General features: G+C 37.2%; 1 protein-coding gene across 2 annotated transcripts in view; it reads right to left on the bottom strand.

Annotated features, from left to right (window-relative positions):
• Positions 1–46: 46 nt before the first annotated feature.
• The window catches only part of LOC144050565 (apolipoprotein B-100-like), a 107,166-nt gene continuing 87,356 nt past the window's right edge, over positions 47–19,856 (bottom strand). The window contains exons 10-16 of one of the 2 annotated variants that reach the window (XR_013293895.1): positions 15,885–16,028; positions 15,504–15,638; positions 10,387–10,556; positions 8,165–8,405; positions 7,391–7,473; positions 5,663–5,901; positions 47–3,567 (exon numbers count right to left, since the gene is read on the bottom strand). Coding sequence is in view for 1 of the 2 variants with exons in the window: in XM_077564054.1 (XP_077420180.1) it covers positions 5,713–5,901; positions 7,391–7,473; positions 8,165–8,405; positions 10,387–10,556; positions 15,504–15,638; positions 15,885–16,028 (962 nt within the window). In the remaining variant the exon portion in view is untranslated. Of the gene's footprint in view, positions 5,902–7,390; positions 7,474–8,164; positions 8,406–10,386; positions 10,557–15,503; positions 15,639–15,884; positions 16,029–19,856 lie in introns of both variants that reach the window. The other variant, XM_077564054.1, reaches the window with a different exon arrangement.

Raw genomic sequence — 19,856 nt, 5'->3', positions numbered from 1 at the left:
CGTAAAAACTCATTTAACTTCACACACACATCAAGCCAGGCAGACAAAAATTTCCATACATTAGAGGTTTATTGTGACATTTTCAAAACAATCCAGTTCCGATGTTCCTATATGCCAAAGTGCTAATACCACTTTGTGGACATCAAATTTTTTTCCGTTTCAAAGTTGAAAGGGATATGTTCCCCCCTGCACCTCCAGTATCTTGGCACTACTCCTGTTAGCACGACTTGCCAGGCTTCAAAACAACATCCTGCAATGAGGGTAGAATTTTGCAACACTATACGAGTGTTGCATTCACAGTACGAAAACACTGTAAGAATTTCTGAAATCTAGCGAACCAAGATGCCCTCTGCATCTTTTGAATGCAATTCAATTCAGGTGAGGTGGCCCACTCGGGGGTTAGTTCTGTGCCGCATGTGGCCCGCGAGCCACTAATTGAATAGATCTGGTTTAAAGTGACTGTGTACATGTTACAGCAGTTGGAAGGACTGTTGGCTCATTGTATTCATGTTACTCGACATGACAGACACATTATTTTGCTTTCTGCTATTGTGTGGATGCGTGTTACTTTTGACAACAATTTTTTATTTAGTTTCAGTTATAGTCTTTTGACTACAATTAAAGTTGTAGTCATAATTTAGTCATCTGATTGTATTTTAGTTTTAATCCAATTTTAGACAACTGCATTGACAATGTAATCGATGTTTTCCTTCAGCATACATTTCAACATTTATACAGAAAATTATAACACCTTATTTGCAAGTAGTTTAACACACAAGTCACATTTAAAACACAATGGTGTCTTTATTCAAATTTGTTTCAATAAACATGTTGAACTGCTATCTTAAAACTTAGTTTTCACCTCAATAAAATCCAAATCATGTAATTTCATTTAGAGGACATGACAATAGAGACATTTTGACAATAAAAGTTAGGAAAAACATAACTTGAGATCTTTTTTCTTTCTTTCTTTCTTTTTTTTAGGAAACAGTTATTCATTTGAATAACATCTGCAAATGATTCAAATACTCAAAGCAGCAAAATTAAGTAGTTTTCGAAATGAAATTCAGTGAGGTATGTCTTTACCTCTATTGATCAAATAAGAAAATAACCCATATCCTGTACATACTGTATACAGTATTCTATACATAGTATTCACATGACGTCACCGACCCCCCACCTATCGACCCAGAACGCCTTTGGTGTGACATATATTGTGTTGTTCACGGGTGCAAAATTGGGCGAACAAGGATGTGAAATGAAACTTCTAGATAGCATTCACATGCCGTCATTTGTCCCACATTGTGTGCCGGTGGTCCATGGAATGTCAAATGGGAACGACAAAGTGTCCGGAATGACAAAGATATATCAAAACGATTTCCAATCGCCAAAGTCTACCAGTGCGTTCTGACCATTTTGTTTAAGGTAAGTATCATTGTAAGATGGTAAAATTGCTTTTACCATAATGCGATTGTGATATATGTGAGCCGCTATGCGTGGCTAGCTCTGGCTAAAAATAGATTTGTGGTCAAGATGTTCGATTTTGAGAGCTTTCCAAATACTCTCCTATTTTCTTTTCACAGCAGCCCAAAAGTTGAATTTGTTAAAGTGTACGAAAATAAGTGATGTATCAACAATGTTGTTGTTTTTATTGTAACATGCTAGCGCTAGTAGGTAGCGCAGTCGGGAAATTAGCTAACTTGGTTTAAAAATAACCTGAGATTCTTCACCTTGAATTCACAAATGATAAAAGCACATAGCAACCAATAAAATCCGAAAGTGCAAAAGACACAAGAATGTCCATGTTTTGAGAGCCAGTCTACCTTACAGCATACGTTGCCGTGTCGTCGGGTCCGGGCAGTATCGGCAAATGTTTGTAATCGATTCCACTAACCAAACATTTCAACGTGTACCACTGCAAAGAATGTTCAGCTAAATCTTCCGCATACGTCTTGCTTACACAAGTAACGTTAGAGGAAGCTGGGGGTGACGTCCATCAATAACACAATAGAAGCAAAGTCAAGTTGCCCCAACATGATGGGCGGACTCGCGGTCCAGTGACATCAGTAAATACTATGTATACACACACTATACATACACAGGGCTCTAGACTGCAACCAATTAGGTGCCCATGTGGTAATTTCTCAATGACCAGCCTTTCAATGGTTGGGTGAGAAAATCTCTGGCGCATCAGAGCCAGAACCAATTAGAAAAGTGGATGGTTATGTTATCTAAATGGTATGTTGAGAATTCACGCTCTGATCTGGTTATTTTGGATTTATTGACCGCCTCAGGGGGCTACGGTAAGACAGCACGTGTCTTCAGTTGTTCTCAACAATTTAATTAGCTCAGAAGTGCTAACATATCTTTGTATATACTATTAAGTACACTGTCATTGACTATTGCACCGCTATGAGCTGAATGACCACTGATCTGTATATATTACTAGATAGCCTATAGCTCACACACGCCCGTGCAAGCTGTTGAAGCCAGGGTGGCCATCTTACTCCTCCCATCTCGCGAGCAGATTACTGTATAAACTGTACGTATACGTACATATACAGCTCGTAGGTTCTTAGTATAGGGCAGGAGTGGGGGTTTGTCGGGGTGGTCACTAATTTTTAACAAGTGGACAGTATGTGAACACACCCTTTTTCTTTTCTCGCTCAGTTCCTTAGACCCCAATATTAGATTTGGCAGAGGCTTTTAAATTAGTTATAATTCTTTAATGAAAAAATATATATACAAGTTTCCTCCTATAAATACCATTAAGCATATAATTTAAACATGTATTTAAGGCCAGTTGTAAAATGTCTGAAGTTCTCTTGTCTATGTTTAACAAATTTAAAACATCATAAATCATGCTGTTTATACTAAGTACTCTCTCAAATATTCTCCAATTTGGATACTGTAAATGTTTAGGATCACATGCCGAGAAACGTTTCTTGGGAAGAGTATTATGGCGGCCTCGCGGCTTCAGAAGTCTTGGCCTGTCGACTATCCAGTAATATATACAGATCAGTGATACATACAGATCAACGGAGAACAGTAAACAGAAATACAGAGCAGCCTTCCAAATTAAAAGCATACATTTCAAAAGAAGATATAATTAAACATCACACACTAAACAGCTTGAGGTCCTTAACATGGTAGATATTACTAAATTACTTGAAACACTATTATATTGAATTTGATTCTTTGCACTTCTGTGTATTCCTTAAAAAGAAGTTTTACAACCACATATTTTGATTCGGACTGTTTTTCTGGCCACTAGACTATTTGTTTCATTTTAATTATCATTTTTTTTAAAATTCATTTTATTGTCTGCTCTATGCAAAATGACTTTTATGAACAAATTGAAAAATATATAATTGCCACTAATTTCCTGCAATTTTAAGGAAATTAGTTTTATTGGGATATATAGGTCATTCTTTAAAAATTATCTGTCATTGTGTTTTGGGAAATTTTATGTACTTAAAAATGCATGACGCGTCACAAATGAACCCCGGGCCATAGTTTGGACACCACTGATTTAGGCTGAATGAATGCAAAGACGGAACCATCATGTTTTTTATTTAGTTCATGTTGCCAAATGCTTTTGACAAAATGACAGCCCAAACATTCGAAACAGGTGGTTGCGTAGACACAGTAACCGTGAACTTGATTTATAGCAAAAGAGATGCAGCCATTCAACATGTTGAGCATTTTGAGAAATGTTGCTTTTCTTTACAAAGCTGAATGTGAAACAGGTTGCTTTGATCTGCTTGTTATGATGTCACTCGTTACTGTTTCCAAATTCTTTAGTGTTACTTGGCACTTACTCTTAACCAAATGAAACCTATTCTTAACCAAATGAAACCTAATACGCTAATATATTCAATTGCCTATTTAGGTATAGTTCTCTCGATTGAGTTTTTGCACGTGACGTCACAGCCCTCATGGGAACGCTCCCTCTGGGACACTGGACGGCAAAAGAGCCACTTGCCTGTATTGTAACCATTGAATCTCATACAGCATAAAGTCAATTTATCTAATCATTTATCTTATAAAATGGTCATATCTTGCTCTGCGGTTGGTTGTACAGACAGACAAAGGAGTAAACCAAATGTTGCTTTTTATCGCATACCTACTAATGAAGAAAAAAAACGTCGATGGATAGCAGCAATCAACAGAAAGGACTGGCAGCCCACAAAGTATTCACGGATTTGCAGCGATCATTTTTTGCGAGGTTAGTAGATAAATGTTGTCATTTGTAGAAAAGTGTTCATACATTTTACTTTTAAACGTACACTCTAACAAAGATTGTAACAGAGGTGTTGAATTGCATGTTTCAAATCATATTAAGGAGCCAGATAGTTAGCGTCCACTCCAACTGCACGAACACACAGCTTAGTTTTAAAATGCACCCTCTTCAAAACTATTAAATGCATTTGACTGTTTAATAATGAGGGATTTCGTCTTTGTGCTAGAAATTTTTCACTCTGAGCCGGAGTCATATCCATGAAATTACTGCATAGCTTGCCACTACTAACATTTGTTCTATGCTAGTAAACATAGTAACATAACATCATCACAGCGTTTCAATATAGAACGGACGATGTAAAAATAAGTCAGTTAGCATGATAAACAAGTTTTACCTTTGCATTACGAGGTATATTGTCCCCCGGTGTGAGCGTAGCATCTCGTTCCAGAGACTCAGCCAGCTTTTGAATCAGCCCGGGTGTAAGGAGAAGAGACGGCATTGACAACATATTGATATAGGTCGTGCGCTGTGAATTCCAGCAAAGTCAGCGATTTGATTAACTTGGTAAAAACAGTAGGCAACAGAAGGTAAGGGGCTGGCAACAAAAGGCTGTTGTCAAACTAGCGATCTCCAACTTAAGTAAATATCGCGCTCTATGAGTCCCGACTAAATGTGGGACTTCGACTGACAGGCGTGATCACGTGACGTCGGTGCAAATGGTCAATACCTCAGTGCCAAATGTTTAATATTTGCTTAAGTGCCATTTTTGTGACTGTGATGCTTATTTATAATTTTTTTATTAAGACACTATATTTATTGTTCTGCATTTCAGTGCCAATATCAAATATTTTGAGTATAAAAAGTCATTTGCGCTAGGATATACTTGATTTAAGATGCTTAATCATAATACCAGCACCATACAAAAATTCAACGATACTATCATCTATCATGAGAGTTTCTGGGAAAGATTTCATTCTAAAATTGTGTATTGTGACAGGCCTAGATGAATGACTTATGCCCAATAGAAAAAGAGTGGATATAGCTGCAGATGATAAGATAAGAAATAACAACTACTTGAATGTAAAGGTAAACGATATATTCAAAAATCATAAGCAACACTCTGAGAGAGCACTTTAAGTACCAATACTTTTCAGTTACCTGTCTTGCGGGACTGGCTTCAAATGAAGAACTTTCTGATGACCAGATTGCTACTTAATCATTTACAAATCAATACTGCCTGTGCTGATGCACCAAAGGATAAAAGTTGGACGCATCAGTGCTACCAATGTAAAAAGATTTTTGTTTTGTTTTTGTTTTCTTTCAGAAAAATTAGTCATTTTAAAATATACAGTATGCAATACAATCATTTAAATTCCAGAGCCAGCTAACAAAAAAGTCTCAGTGATGATCAGCATCATGCCATCATCATCCCTGTTAATGAGTGCAGAGAATGAAAAGATCCATACATGTCAAATCCTCAAATCGGTCTTGATCCATTCTGCTACCATTTTTGCAACTTCTCTCCCCGCGTCCAGAACAAAAGCATGACGAAATCCATTTTCACAAAGTCTGAAATCTCCAGTTGGGAAGTCCTTCTTGATGTCACGATAATATTGTACAGGACACCAATGGTCTGTTGCTCCATAATAAAATATGAGCTAAAACAAGTCAACAGACATATAGTTAAATATAGCATTGGCAATACCAGCAGCAGGTACATAAACAATGAAAATTGTCAACTTTATAGAGAGGAACCTCAAAGATCAAGCACAATCCGTTCCAGGCAAATTGTTTGGATTTGGACTTGAAAACAATTCTTACGCTTTTTAAAAAATTCAATCACCAAAGGGAGATAAAAAAATAAAAAAAGCTGGCTCGTTTTTAACATTAACTTAGTGTAAGACGTTTAACAACTAATTGAATATAAATGTTGAACCAATGAAGCACTTTACCTAGTTAGCCAAAAGGCAAACAGTGCTTGAACACGTAAGCTAAACTTCTACAAGTGTGATGTTTATTTTCCCTCAGCATGTGGGTCATTTTTTTTTTAACTGTACAACCTTTCAAATTAAAGTTGATTCAATGGGGTAGATGCCACGGACTTCCGACTTCCGTAAATCACACACCTACGCTGTTTCCATTTACTGTTGCGACATATAGGCCGTGTACAATACTCGCACTTCTACCCTTGTGCCACTCAATTGCACATTCCTGTTGATGGGTGCAAGTGTGTAGAGCAGAGGTGGGCAATCTTGATCCTCGAGGGCCATAGTCCTGCAGGTTTTGGAGGTTTCTCACTTCCAACTGATTCCAATCAACAAGATCGTTATCAAGCTTGATCATATATCAGCTGTGTTGGAGGCAACATGCAAAACCTGCAGGACTCTGGCCCTCGATGCCCACCTCTGGTGTAGAGTGTCTCAGTTTGCTGAAATGCTTCGGAGAACTGAGACAGATACACTACACACTCGAATGTTCTATCCAGCTAGACAGACAGTTAAGAGATGTTGCTTGTATCGTTTATCTATTTTATGTAAAACTGAAACAAATGAAAATACAATACAGCACATTAGTACAGCGCTGAAAATGCCTAACAAACATTGTTTTCTAACTTAATTAGCATGCACCAATCATCAAATGTAAAGTAATAACTTCTCACACCAATAAGTGCAGTTTTACCTTGTTTAAAACATGCGTTCTGAATTAAAGTAGATAACACAACCAAGGTACGCTAATATAGTTAGTCAGCAAATTCAAGTCTGCTAGCATAAGAGGCTAAAGAATTCAATGACTTGTTCTTAACACATTTTTACCAACATTTGAATTGCCCAAAACATTCGTCTTCACTTAATAGCTCTTTATAGCTTACAGAAAATTATACAATTAACCACAAAAAGTCACGTTTTACAACGTTCCACCGAGTATGTGTCATTGAAAACTAACGTCAACTCAAAAGTGAGTCAGACATAATACATATTTCACCACTAGAGGGTGCTAAAAGTCAACATAAATCACTGCAAATACAGCATAACAAAACTATAACATTTCAGTAGGTGTGTGATATACGGAAGTCCCGCCTCGTCCATGGCATATACGCCATATATAAAAAAAACAGCTCTTAATATAAGCTTGATACACGTCTCTCACCTTTGCAAGGTTTTTCTTAATGGTCATGTCATCTCTTTCCAAAACTTTCCTCATTTCCTGCCCCGCCATGTACACAGCATTAGCTGCAAAAGAGGGAAAGAGAGAGAGAGAGAGAGAGAGAGAGAGAGAGAGAGAGAGAGAGAGAGAGAGAGAGAGAGAGAGAGAGAATGAGAGAGAGAGAGAACTTTAATTGTTTATTTTGACAACACATTACAGCATGTCAAAGGTGAGTAAACATTCTTATTTTTTTTTTTACATTCCATTAGGATTATTTAAATGTTACCTTGAAATTGTAGAACTAATAAAAGTTCCAAAAAGCAGAAGAGTGCTGCTGTTTATTTACTGTGAATGAAGTCCAATTTCCATTTCATGATTGTGACGGTTTGACGCTGGTACAGATTGGGCCCTTGGTTATGAAAAGTGTTGACATATGTTGTTTCTTGGTTAGAAATACACCACAATGAATTACAGTAATTAGCAACACTTGCAGTGTGCAACAAGCAAAGGAATAATGCAAGGACTTGTTTTTCGTGCATTTCCTCACATGGTTTCTCCGTGCCTCGCCATGTTTTTTTTTTTTTTCTTTTTTTTTTTTACATAGTTCTCAGGTTATCTGTGTGGGTTTGTGTGTTTTGAGTTGCATTTTTATTTAACACGTCTGGTGTTTGGCACCACAATGACCATACCAGGCAAATAAAAAAAAATAAATAAAAAAAAAACTTCTGTAAACTTCAAGTTTTGAAAGACAACAGCATGAAATTAATGAAGAATAACCTGCAGAATCGCCACTGAGTAGGCCTACAGTCGGTTGGACTACGGAGTGATCCAGAGAGCCAATGCCAGCAAGAACCAGTTTGACCAGACTGTGCTTCAGTGTTTCGGGCAGTAGAGAGAGCAGGAAGATTGACAGGTAGGTGACGTAGCGCATGTGACACAGCAAAGGGGTAACGGCCTTCCCCTGGGGAGTCAGTGTCATGCGTTCAATAGTTGGGAACAGCATGATGGCCTTCCGAATCTGTCAAAAGATAACTAATATGTAACCTGAAAGGACAGAAATTTCTCAAGAATTAATCACAATATAAGATGATCGAATGTGCAGATTCGCAAAATGTAAACATTAAGACTTTATGCCGATCTGACTGGCTTGATCATGATTGGCAGATAATTGGCATTTTATGCCTGTAATGTCAAAAATTGATCAGTGACTGCAAAATAAGACATTATAGCAAAAACAACCTCGTTCACTCCTAAGTTGTTCTGTGATGTTTTGTGCTAGTGTATATGTGAGCCCAAAAGCTAATTATTTTTAGCTTTCTTGCTTGTTGTGCGAGCGGATACGGAAAGACTTTACGCTGAGAGGTGGAAGTTCCGCCTCCGTGCCCTCGACCATCCAATCACAAAGTAATAGCCTTTGTGTATTTTTTATTTTATTTTTTGACTGGTAAAAAGTCATAAAACTGTTTTATTTATGTCAAATAAAACAGCCAGCTATAGTATGTGTGTTATTTAATTTTAACGTCCCTTATATTCCATTTAGTTTTCATCACTTAGCGTAAGTAATGTTAAAAGGAACCCTGACTGTAATAACACGTTTGCTCTATATGATTTATTTGTTTGTTAAGTCAAGTGTTGTTACTTGATATCCAACACTTTCATTAGTCGAGAGATTGTCCTGTTTGGTCGGATCCCACTTTTTGTCTCTTTTCGGTTATTTCCGTGCATGACTGCATGTCTGTCAACTCTGTCTACATGTGCAGGAAGCTTCGCCCTAAAAAAAATAAATAAATAAAGCATGTTGTTGTTGTTGTTGTTATTGTTCAATTTTTAAGGGAGGAAAAAAATATATCTCCGACTCTGGTCAGCATCCATTTTCCCACAAGCATGCGGAGCAGACTGATGGCGAGAAAAATAATAATAATGTATTCTATTTATAGGCGCCTTTCTAGACTCTCAAGGACACCATTTAAATTTAAAAACAATTTCATTAAAAGCACCGTTTAAACATATACTTATACATATATACGTGTGTATATATATATATATCCCATTTACAGTCAGATTTTTTTTTCCAATTCTTTTCCACTATTTAAAAAAAATGTCAGTTTTGTTCACTCCATTTTCCGTGTATTGAATGTTCATCAGTATTTTGGGGATACCCCCCCCCCCCCCCAAATGCATTTCAACAGTGCATTTCAATAAATAATATACGCATTGTAAATAGTATTTTCTGTCAAAAATAAAATAATTTTCTGACTTTGTTTATGCTACCATGTCAATCATTTGTGATTGGATGATCAAGGATGCCCAGGTGGAGTTCCCTAGCCTGGTTACAGCGATGAGTCACTGTCACAGTCACTGTCAAAACTTACAGACTGTGAAAAGATTCAGTCAGCGAAGAGCAGACATGTCGTCATAAAAGTGGTACTTATGTGTGGGAGAGTAACACACTATTTTGGACAAATCACTATCATAATGTTTAACGTTTTATTCATTAATTTATATTATTCAAACATAAACACATGTTATTGCCATTTATTTTATTATTTTTACTATTTAAAATATTTACATATAAATTTACTGCAAAAGAAAACAGTGGTGTAAGCCTCAAGAATAGTGCATGCAGTTATGCTGCAAAAAGCAGTTATGTGAGATGAGATGCAAGTTTGCTAAATGTTTTTAAATGTTGCTTGTGTTTTCCCCTTACAATGATTGCACTTGTGGCAACACATATTATCGCCATCGACCTTTGAGAAATGTAACCACACTTTTGACTGTTTCAATCTCTTTGCCAAGATTGAGTGTTAATCCTTAATTAGGATTAACTTTAATCATAACCACTACACTGCGGAAACAAAATGCATAATGCATCCCATGAACTTGTGGTAGGCATAGCTTTAAAAAAATAAATAAAAATAACATCGCCCTTTTGCTTCAATGTTACCGTTGTGTGGTGTGCAGTATGGTATCAACACAGGAGATCTCGAAACATGACAAACCTTGAGACTGGGATCTCTCTTCATTATCTCCAAAATGATGTAGCATCCAATGGAGTGTCCCACCAGGATGAGGTTAGTCTCCTTTGGGACATGCTTTCTCAGAAAGGCCAACTTGTGCTCTATCTGACCGTTCAGACCAAACGTGTCCAGATCAGCTGCTGAGTAGGCATCTGTAGAAATTAATACAGCAATACAGTATCTCACAAAAGTGAATACACTCCTCACATTTTCTAAATATACTTTTTCATACTGAAGAAATTACACTGCCACAATGTAACCCAATGTACTGCTTGTATAAAAGCGTAAATTTACTATCCCCTAAAAGTTCAATAAAACTAATATCTATATCATAGGCAACATGATGTGTACACCCATAGTGAAAATGTCTTAATTGCCACCTCCACCTAATTGGCTCGCCACCTCCAGCCTGAGCCACTGATATTGCTCAACACAGCGCGTTGATTGAGCTTGGCAGCAACGGATTTTACCAGCAGTTGTGGTGTTGCGCCATTATGGAGGCGCTATACCAACAGCAGTGCACAGGAAAGACTTGAAGCAACAACCGAAGCAAAAACAGCTTTCTCTTTTTTTTTTAAACTTAATTGTACCAAAGAAGAAACAGATCAAGAAGCAACCGCAGCACATGCCCATTTCCTGGCTGCGAGGCAGAGGTGGCACGCTCCAGCCATCGCTAAAGTCATAAAAACACAGTATATACAATAAACATAATCGTGTTTTACAACAACGCTGAACTATATTTACAATTTAATATGTACCAGTGGATGAATTTGTAATGATGGTAGTAATTTTTTTTTTTAAATGGCAACAATTAACGGCAACTTTGTATTTATATAATTTCTCATTTCCGGTCCCTGATTGTAAAATGGCTGAAGGAGGGCGGCCCATAATGGTATCGGTCACCACCGCGAGTACTGATACCTTAAAATAAGAGTGGTATTGGCACCGATGCCAATACCTGGTAGCAGCAGTCACCCATCATAGTCAGGGTGATACCACCTCTGCCTCAATTTTGAGCCAGGAAAAATCCTGGATACACATCGGATATGTGCCCAATGCATCTGCAGTGTAATGGGCTCGGCACAAGGGAGGCGACAAGCGACAGCAAAATACGTACCTCATCGCCTCCCAGGTCTCAACAGACGGGACGCGATAACCACAAGTACAAAATGATAGTTATTTTTTTCTGTTTTTCTTTTACAAAATGATAGTCGGACACTGCTAAAATTATCTCATCCATTTTGCTGGATAGCCCACTGTGTAGCATGCCCTGCATTCATCAACTCGTCAATGAAACCTTCACTGCTTGGTTGAAGCCCCGGCCACAGCAGCGACAAAAGTTGACCATGTTTCCACTATCTAGTATCGCGTTGCAGACCTACGTGTGCACGTCTACGTGTACAAGCGTGAATTTTCACATTGCACGAATGTCGCGTGTCGCAGAGGGGGAGGCGATTTTTCGCCTTGTCCCCTGCTTCCATAGGAAATGAATTGAGAGCGAGACGACATCGCCTCCCGTGTGCAGAGCCCTTAATCGATCGATCATCCATTCACATCAGAGAGTGCTTGAATCGTGCGTGAATCTGCAAAGCTGGGTTGTGTAACATTGTTTCCTTTATATTTGACTTTAATTTAATCCCATTTCAAACATAGGGCCCGGAGGCCATTTGCAGTCCACAGGATGATATTTTGTGGCCCCCCTTGACATCAAAGTTTAATGTTAGTGCGGCCCCAGCCTTATTTGCCAAGGTATTTTGTGTGTGGACTTTTTTGTTTGTTTTTTAACAGTTAATGTTACGAATTGTTATTAATATAAATTGAGAAAATTGGATTTGTACTTTTTTGAATAGTTGAAAACTTTTTGGGGGAATACTTGGAAGTGGCCAGGTTCAGCCAGGCTCTACCTGCAGCCCACAAAAATTGAGTTTGAAATCGCTGTTCTAACATGTTTCAAAATGTATTTTTGTATTTTATCAAAACTATTCCAATACAGTTTTTTTTTATTAATACAAATACATGTCAAACAAAGTAAAAGTTGTTTAGTTATCAATCCATCCATCCATCCATTTTCTTTACTGCTTGTCCTCACAAGGGTCGCGGGGGTTGCTGGAGCCTATCCCAGCTGGCTTCGGGCAGTAGGCGGGGTACACCCTGAACTGGTTGCCATTCAATTGCAGGGCACACAGAGACGAACAATCATACTCACAATCACACCTATGGACAATTTGGAGTGTCCAATCAACCTGCCATGCATGTTTTTGGAATGTGGGAGGAAACCGGAGTACCCGGAGAAAACCCACGCAAGCACGGGGAGAACATGCAAACTCCACCCAGGAAGGCCGAAGCCCGGACTCGATCTCACGTCCTCAGCACTGGGAGGAAGACGTTCTAACCAGTCATCCACCGTGCCGCCCGTTCAGTTATCAATTTCACAGTTTTTTACTGATGTTGTAAGTTTTTGCCTTGGTATTGTTTCAGTACTGGTGTAGAGGTATTATATGCAGGTTTAGCATCAAAGGGAAAACTTTGGTATCGTGTCAACATGAAACCAAACATATCAAGAACTGTGTCACCTGCAAGAAGGTGCATGGGAGAACCGAAGTGCAACATATAGCAGACCTGCCTGTTGGTTGAGTAGACCCCTCACCTTCCACACAAAAACAGGACAGAAGGAAAATAAAAGACAAGCTCCAAACTGATTCCTATTGATCCAGGATCTCATAACGTATAGCCATATGAAAGGAAGATATGGCGAAGGGTGCAATACCTAATCAAGTCATTCTGGAGCAGATGGTGATAGCGATGGTTTGATATGTAAGTGATGTAATGATTGTCATGGAGGACAGTGTTCCAAGAAATTAATGAAAGCTTGCCAGAGTAGTTAAGACAAGTGAAGATGATGATGGGCAAGTGAGAAAGGTTACAGATGAAATGGGTCAGAGTACCCTGGGGAGGTCAACACTTGACACAGGAATCTATTTTGAGAGCCAGTAAGTAAAAATGACCATCTTATTTAGTTTAATCAAGTTTCATTTTGATATGGGTTTAAGGCACTGGGAGATAGTCCTGTCTTTGAGTCACATAGATGGTAGCAATGTTTGTCCCGGATCAGTTGGACAGATATGGCATGCTCCATGGATACATGATGATTCAGGCTGGCTATGTGATAACTCAAGAGACGATCAGAATACTGATGAAAATACTGGATTGCTATTAGGGAGACTGCAACAAGTCACTTGGAGTTCAGAGGTAAAAAATAAATAAATAAATTACTATATATAATATTTTTTTCAGTTTTTTGAATATCCACCCCCCCCCCCCTTTTTCGGATTTTTTTTTTTATGACAGGAAAAAATATCCAGTAAAACAGAAAAAAAAATCAGAAAAAGCTGAAATAAAATGACAAAAAAATAATCAAAAAAACAAAGCTCCCTGTCAAAAAATGTCAGGAAAAACAGGATTTTTTTTTCTTTCAAGTGAATGCAATATGCTTCCATACCTTTCTACATGACTGGAAAATTACAATGAATGTAATGTGCAAAGGACTCCATATTTATGTAGGTTACTCTGCCCCCTGCTGTTATTTGAGGGTTGCATTGAGTGTCAGGGAGTGATTTCTTTTAAGAAGTCGTCAGCTAGTTTGAGGAAAGAGATGAAAGTGAGGCGCATACAGAAAGATCATCGATTTCTCCTTAACTACTCATAAATTTTGGTTTAGTTGGTGAAATAGTATCTGGTCAAGATGATGTGCATTTTATGTTTTTATATCTTATTGAATTTGATAGAAGTCTGGTTCATGGCTAGCTAAAAATGTTAGAGTGAATAGCAATCTTGTGGCACATTTAAGTCTATTGTTTTGTCACGTATATTCTTTACATTGTGTAATTGTTTATGTTTGGTCGCTGTTTTTCACCCAAAAAATGGTGTTCATCAACAATGACTGTGGACAATAAAAAAAACCTAAACACCACTACTCTAGAGGAGATCTGCATTGAGGAAATAGGCCAAAATACCAGTTACAGTGTGTGAAAACCTACAGTAAATGTCTCACTTCTGTCATTGCCAACAAATGTTTTATGACAAAGCTTAAATTTTTGTTATTGACCAAATACTTTTTTTCCACCATAATTTACAAATATATTCGTTAAAAATCCTACAATGTGATGTCCAGGATTTTTTTTCTACACATTGCACAATTGTTGGCTGACTAAATTTTTTTTTTGGCCCCACTAATATTTCAAAATGCGTAACTCTGTTAACATTTTAACGGCTAAATATGACTTCTTTTTTTTTAATTATCATTGCGAAACAAATAAAGATACAGTTATGTTTGATTGAGCGCACAGTCTGGTGAGAAAAGCCAATAAAATCCAAAATACTGTGCCTGTGGCAATTGTTTTGATATTTTCAAGGGGTTGAAGTTGAGTAGGGATGTGCATGTGAATTTTGGTGATGATTCCTCGCATTTTGTTTCATTAAGCGATGTTACGCTTTTGTACATTTATAGATGTGCTCACAACTCTATACACATTCACATATGCAACTGTCACTTAATGTGAAAACCTCACATTGAAACGCTCTCATTGCCTTCAAAGATTTACTGTTTTGCAATAGTACCATATGCATCAATACTGCGCTACTGTAAACTTCACTTCATCCTGTCATGCAGGAGTTACGACTCGAAAAAAAAATAAAAATAAAAAAAAGGTTCCAAATAAATTATTTATCGGTAGTTGTATTTTTCTTCTATTGCCTGTTTTTTAAGTCACTGATCCCACCCCCCAAAATAAATAAATAAATAAATACAATAAAATCCAGATCGTGTAAAGCATAAATGTGACTGTCAGTGGTAGTTTGTCTCCTGTATATGTGCACTGCAATTGGCTGGCGACCAATTCAGGGTGTTCCCCACCTCTCAGCTAGTCAAATGGGATAAACTCCTTGCCCAACTGCAACCTTTATGGGAACAAGTGATATAGAAAATGGATGGACAGATCACAGCCAGTTTAACTGTCCTCATAATAAATCCGTGACATGGCAAATTGATATTAGAATGAACTGCTAACAGGTTTTAGCGCTTGAACATATTGAGATTTTACCTTCCACCATCTCCATGGATGCAGGTGGCATACAGTGGCCAGCATGGCTTACAGCCCATACTGGGTGGTGGCAGCCAAACAGATCATAAAGTGTTTGTATGAAGGTTCTGTAAAACCCCACTACACCAGGGTTACCTGTATAAAAGAAAAAATACACAAATACATACTTAAAGGCAAATCATCAAGCGCTTCAAAGAGAAAGGTCCTGTATTAGAGTACAGTTATTGTATCACTAGTAAAGACTAACAGATTAATTAATACACACAAAAAAATGCAAAATTATAGTTTGGCCTTTCATTGTAACAGAAGCACTGATGTTTCATTATAACCAGACAAGATAGTCGGCCATAAGGAAAAAGAATGATGATGATACCTACTCACCAGGAATAACTAAAACAAGCACTTTTTGTCCAGCGTGCAAGTGAGAAGGACCACATCTTAGAACTTCTGTGATGGCTCCATAGCAATAGATGAAATCTGTTTGTGCTACATTCCTACTATAAGTCACTGTGTTTTCCATCACATCTTAGAAAAGGAGAAATGGGATTCATCGTCAAAGGCACGTATTTGAAATCAAGTAAACATTGTAAGCAATGGCATACATACCAATTTGTAAAATAAATAAATAAACAAAATCTAACGTTTCACTGTGTCTTCAAATGACTTGTACGGATTGGTAGCAGGGTACAAAAGGTTAGCTCCACGTCTAAAGTCAGACGGTGATAAGAAAAATGGACGAGCACCTTAAAGGCTAATCCACTTCTAAACAATTTTCATTAGCCTAAGTCGTCAAACTGAACTTGAAGTTTGGTTGTAAAAGAGTACAAAACACTGGTGATAAATTTTGGAGCATTAGGATCTTTAAAATTCGACAAAACGGACAGTGCAACCTTCATAAGAATAAGCGGTTCGGATAAGATTTTAGAATAATAAATTATTGATTCCAAATTCACACGTGGACTGTGTTGATCTGTTGTTTCTGTGATTCCAATATTATTGCAAGCTAGTTCGATAAGAGATTGTATGTGATATAAATTAAAACATTAATCCAGAAGATGATGCCATACTCTTACCGGTACAATCGTATTTTGTTTACGATGTGATCTGTTTTCCGGTTTCATATTGTCCTGGACCGTGATTGGTGGTTCTTACTTCCGACTGATGACTTAAAAAAAAACTTTATTTAGACATCAAAGACATTAAATACAAAAATAACAGCCAGGGGGAGACAAACAAATAGGCAGAGACACGACACAAAAAAATATTTTGTAAATGCTTGGCTTGCCATGCGTTCGTTTTCGTTCGTTAAGAGAAAATAAATGTATCTTTAATTTTAACTCAACTCAATTTTGTTTATAAAGCACCTTAAAACAGCCACCACTGTATACTAAGCGCTTTACATGAGTAAACATCTGCCATGCAATAAAGACAGACAGGTATAACAAAATAAATTGATATCATAAGTATAAGTGTAATAAACAAAATATGTTTTACTTTTCTCTTCAATTAGCTTCTCTCTTATATTTTACGTTTCATAATTGTCAAGTGACCAACTCAATTTTGTAAAGTATTTCCAAATTAAGAATGTATTTTAAACAAAATATTTCATTACACACTTATTGAATAAAATTCCATTATTCGTGGATATGTCCACATTTCCTCACTTATTTATCTAATTACTGTTTTAGCATAAAGTTAGCACTTTTCACCATTTTTTTATGACCTATATTTTAACCGTACTTCCTGTATTTTAATATTATAAGTATTATTAGCATATTTTAGTACTATTTGTATAATCCTAATTTTGTATAATTTAATTACTTAACAGTTTTACAATGTACAATGTTTTAAAATCAATGTAATATTCAACTTTACTATAAAAATCCTAGTGTTCTATTTGATTTAGAGACTGACTTTATATGTCTTAATTAGAGCTGTCAAACGATTACATTTTTAAATCAGATTAGTCAGACTTTAGAATTTGGATTAATCATGAGTAATCAATATGCTTTTTATTTAAAAAATTCGCTGGCCACATTTGAAGAGCAACTGTTATGTGTTAATTATTTCTATATTAAATGTTATGAGGTTGTCTTCCACATTTTTGATCCACTGCACACTCTCATCTTCCTCTTTTTCTAATCAGTTAATTACTTGTATAACTTAAAATAAAATAAAAATTACCCCAATATTTTGTCTAGAACAAATAATCTGAATGTCATACACAAACATTTGTTAAATGCAAGTAGTTATGTTTATTGCTCAAACCAGTGGCGAGCGGTCATAATAAGCTAATAATGCTGTGCATGCCCAAGCCCTTTAAAAAAATCTTGTGTCCTTTATTATACAATACCTTATTTCTACTGCTTTGGTCTTAAATTCCTGTCTTAAATTTGTCTTGTGTTCCTCACGGAGAGCTGAAAAGCCGACAGCTTGTTTCGCGCATGGCTCAAACACAACCTTTAAGGTAACCATCCGCTGTCAAGCTAAAGGATCATCTGCAGTCAAAATTAACAGTGTTATGTTTTGGTTTTCTGCTGTTTCCTGTTTCTGATTTCTCCCTTGCAGTTGCTGGGGAAACAGCTGGAGGGCGGATCCTGCCGACACACCTGCTGCCCATTAGGTCATCAGGCCGAAATAAAAGCCTGGCAGCAACAGATAGGAGTGTCGGTGACCCTACTCACCATACCTGATGTTTTGATACTACTACCTGCCTAGCGGCAATCTTTCTTGGTGTTGTGGACACCACTAGAAACTAGACTAGTAGCGTTCTTTAATCTACTTTGTATGCTACGATCCTCTCTGTTTTATCCGCCCTCCGACGTGATTTTGTGTTTTCTTGTTTTTGCCCACGACATACACCTTTTTGTCGTCGTCGCCTTTTGTTGAGCAACCTTTTGTCCACGTGCTTTGCGCTTTTTGTTGGTTCATTAAAATTGAGTGACTTTCGCCCTGGCTGGGTCTGCTCTATTCTTTTGGTGTCCAACAAACACTACCCAATCGTGACAAATAGTGTGATTAATCTGCGTTAATACATGATCAATGCAATATTCTTTTGTGATTTATCAATGAGTTAACGCTTCAACTTTGACAGCACTTTTTCTTCATCTTATTATTTTCAACATTTCGATTGGTTGACAATTTAGATCGACCAGACAAGAAATGATGGCTTTAATAGTAACTCTGCGTATGTCTCGGCAGTGTTCTTTGCACCCAAAATGGAAGAATATGTCATCGTTTGAGACGCCACGGATAAAAATATACATTTTACTCAATTACTGTATATTATCTATCCTACTCATCTAAAAAGAGATGCAATTTACATATATTTTGGAGTATTTTTTTATTATATTTCATAGTCATTTTGTTATTTAATTGTGTGCCTTTCAAACTGACTCAGCTGGGTGAGAGGTCAGCATCCTCTATTGGCAGGCCACCACTGAGTATGTGTTGTGATATGTGATTGAATGCAAAACAATGTGGAACCATCAAACCTTTTTTTTTTTATTGTGTTGATGTGGACAAATGCAGTAGACAAAATTACATTTCATTAAAGAGTACATTTGAACCAGTATAATTAATTAATTTCAGCACTAAATACTGCCTAAAATAAAGCAGAGAGTCAGCAGCTTTTGTATATTTCAACTAAAATAATCTAACAATAACAAAAACAAAAGATTGGCTACACATTTTTAGTCCTGTTCCAGTTACGATCCAGCTGGTACACAACTATTTTTACGTTAATACCAAGGAGCAAAAATACTTTAGAGGTTCATTTTGATAATTATAGCTCCTCAATGTAGGCTCCTTGATGGTCAGTCTTGACTTCTTAATGCACATTTAAGACAACTGAACTGCTCCTTAATATGATGGTATAAGAACAGCTTTTGGGTCTGTTAAATTTGGCCTCTTGCTCAGCTAGAGCATCAAGGATGTAAGAAGTTAGGGAATGTTGCATTTCACTGACATAAGATCCACCTTGTTCGTGAAACCGGAGGAGAGCAGAAGATTGATCAGACAACAGCTGAGTTTGTGTTAAGATCTCAACCACGGTCAACATCTCTGACCTGAAAAAGGTACTTAATTCAGTAATGAAGTATTTGTACTTCGTTACCTCCCACTGCTGAAAATATTCATCACCAACTTTTAGGATGCTACAAACCGAGCAATAATGTAACGACTCCTTTAGGGGTGCAACCATACGACAGCGTGTTAGGGCCACGTATTTTTTTTGCCAAAGGGGGGGGTAATATTCAGAGAAAAATACATACACTCAGCGTAGCTAAAGTCTAATGTGAGGATTCATTGGTGGGTAATGGGACACTGATTATAAAATAAAAAGGCAAGATTGAT

The sequence above is a fragment of the Vanacampus margaritifer genome, chromosome 1 (assembly GCF_051991255.1).
Source record: "Vanacampus margaritifer isolate UIUO_Vmar chromosome 1, RoL_Vmar_1.0, whole genome shotgun sequence".
Lineage (NCBI taxonomy): Eukaryota > Metazoa > Chordata > Actinopteri > Syngnathiformes > Syngnathidae > Vanacampus > Vanacampus margaritifer.
This window is presented reverse-complemented; position numbering and strand designations above follow the sequence as displayed.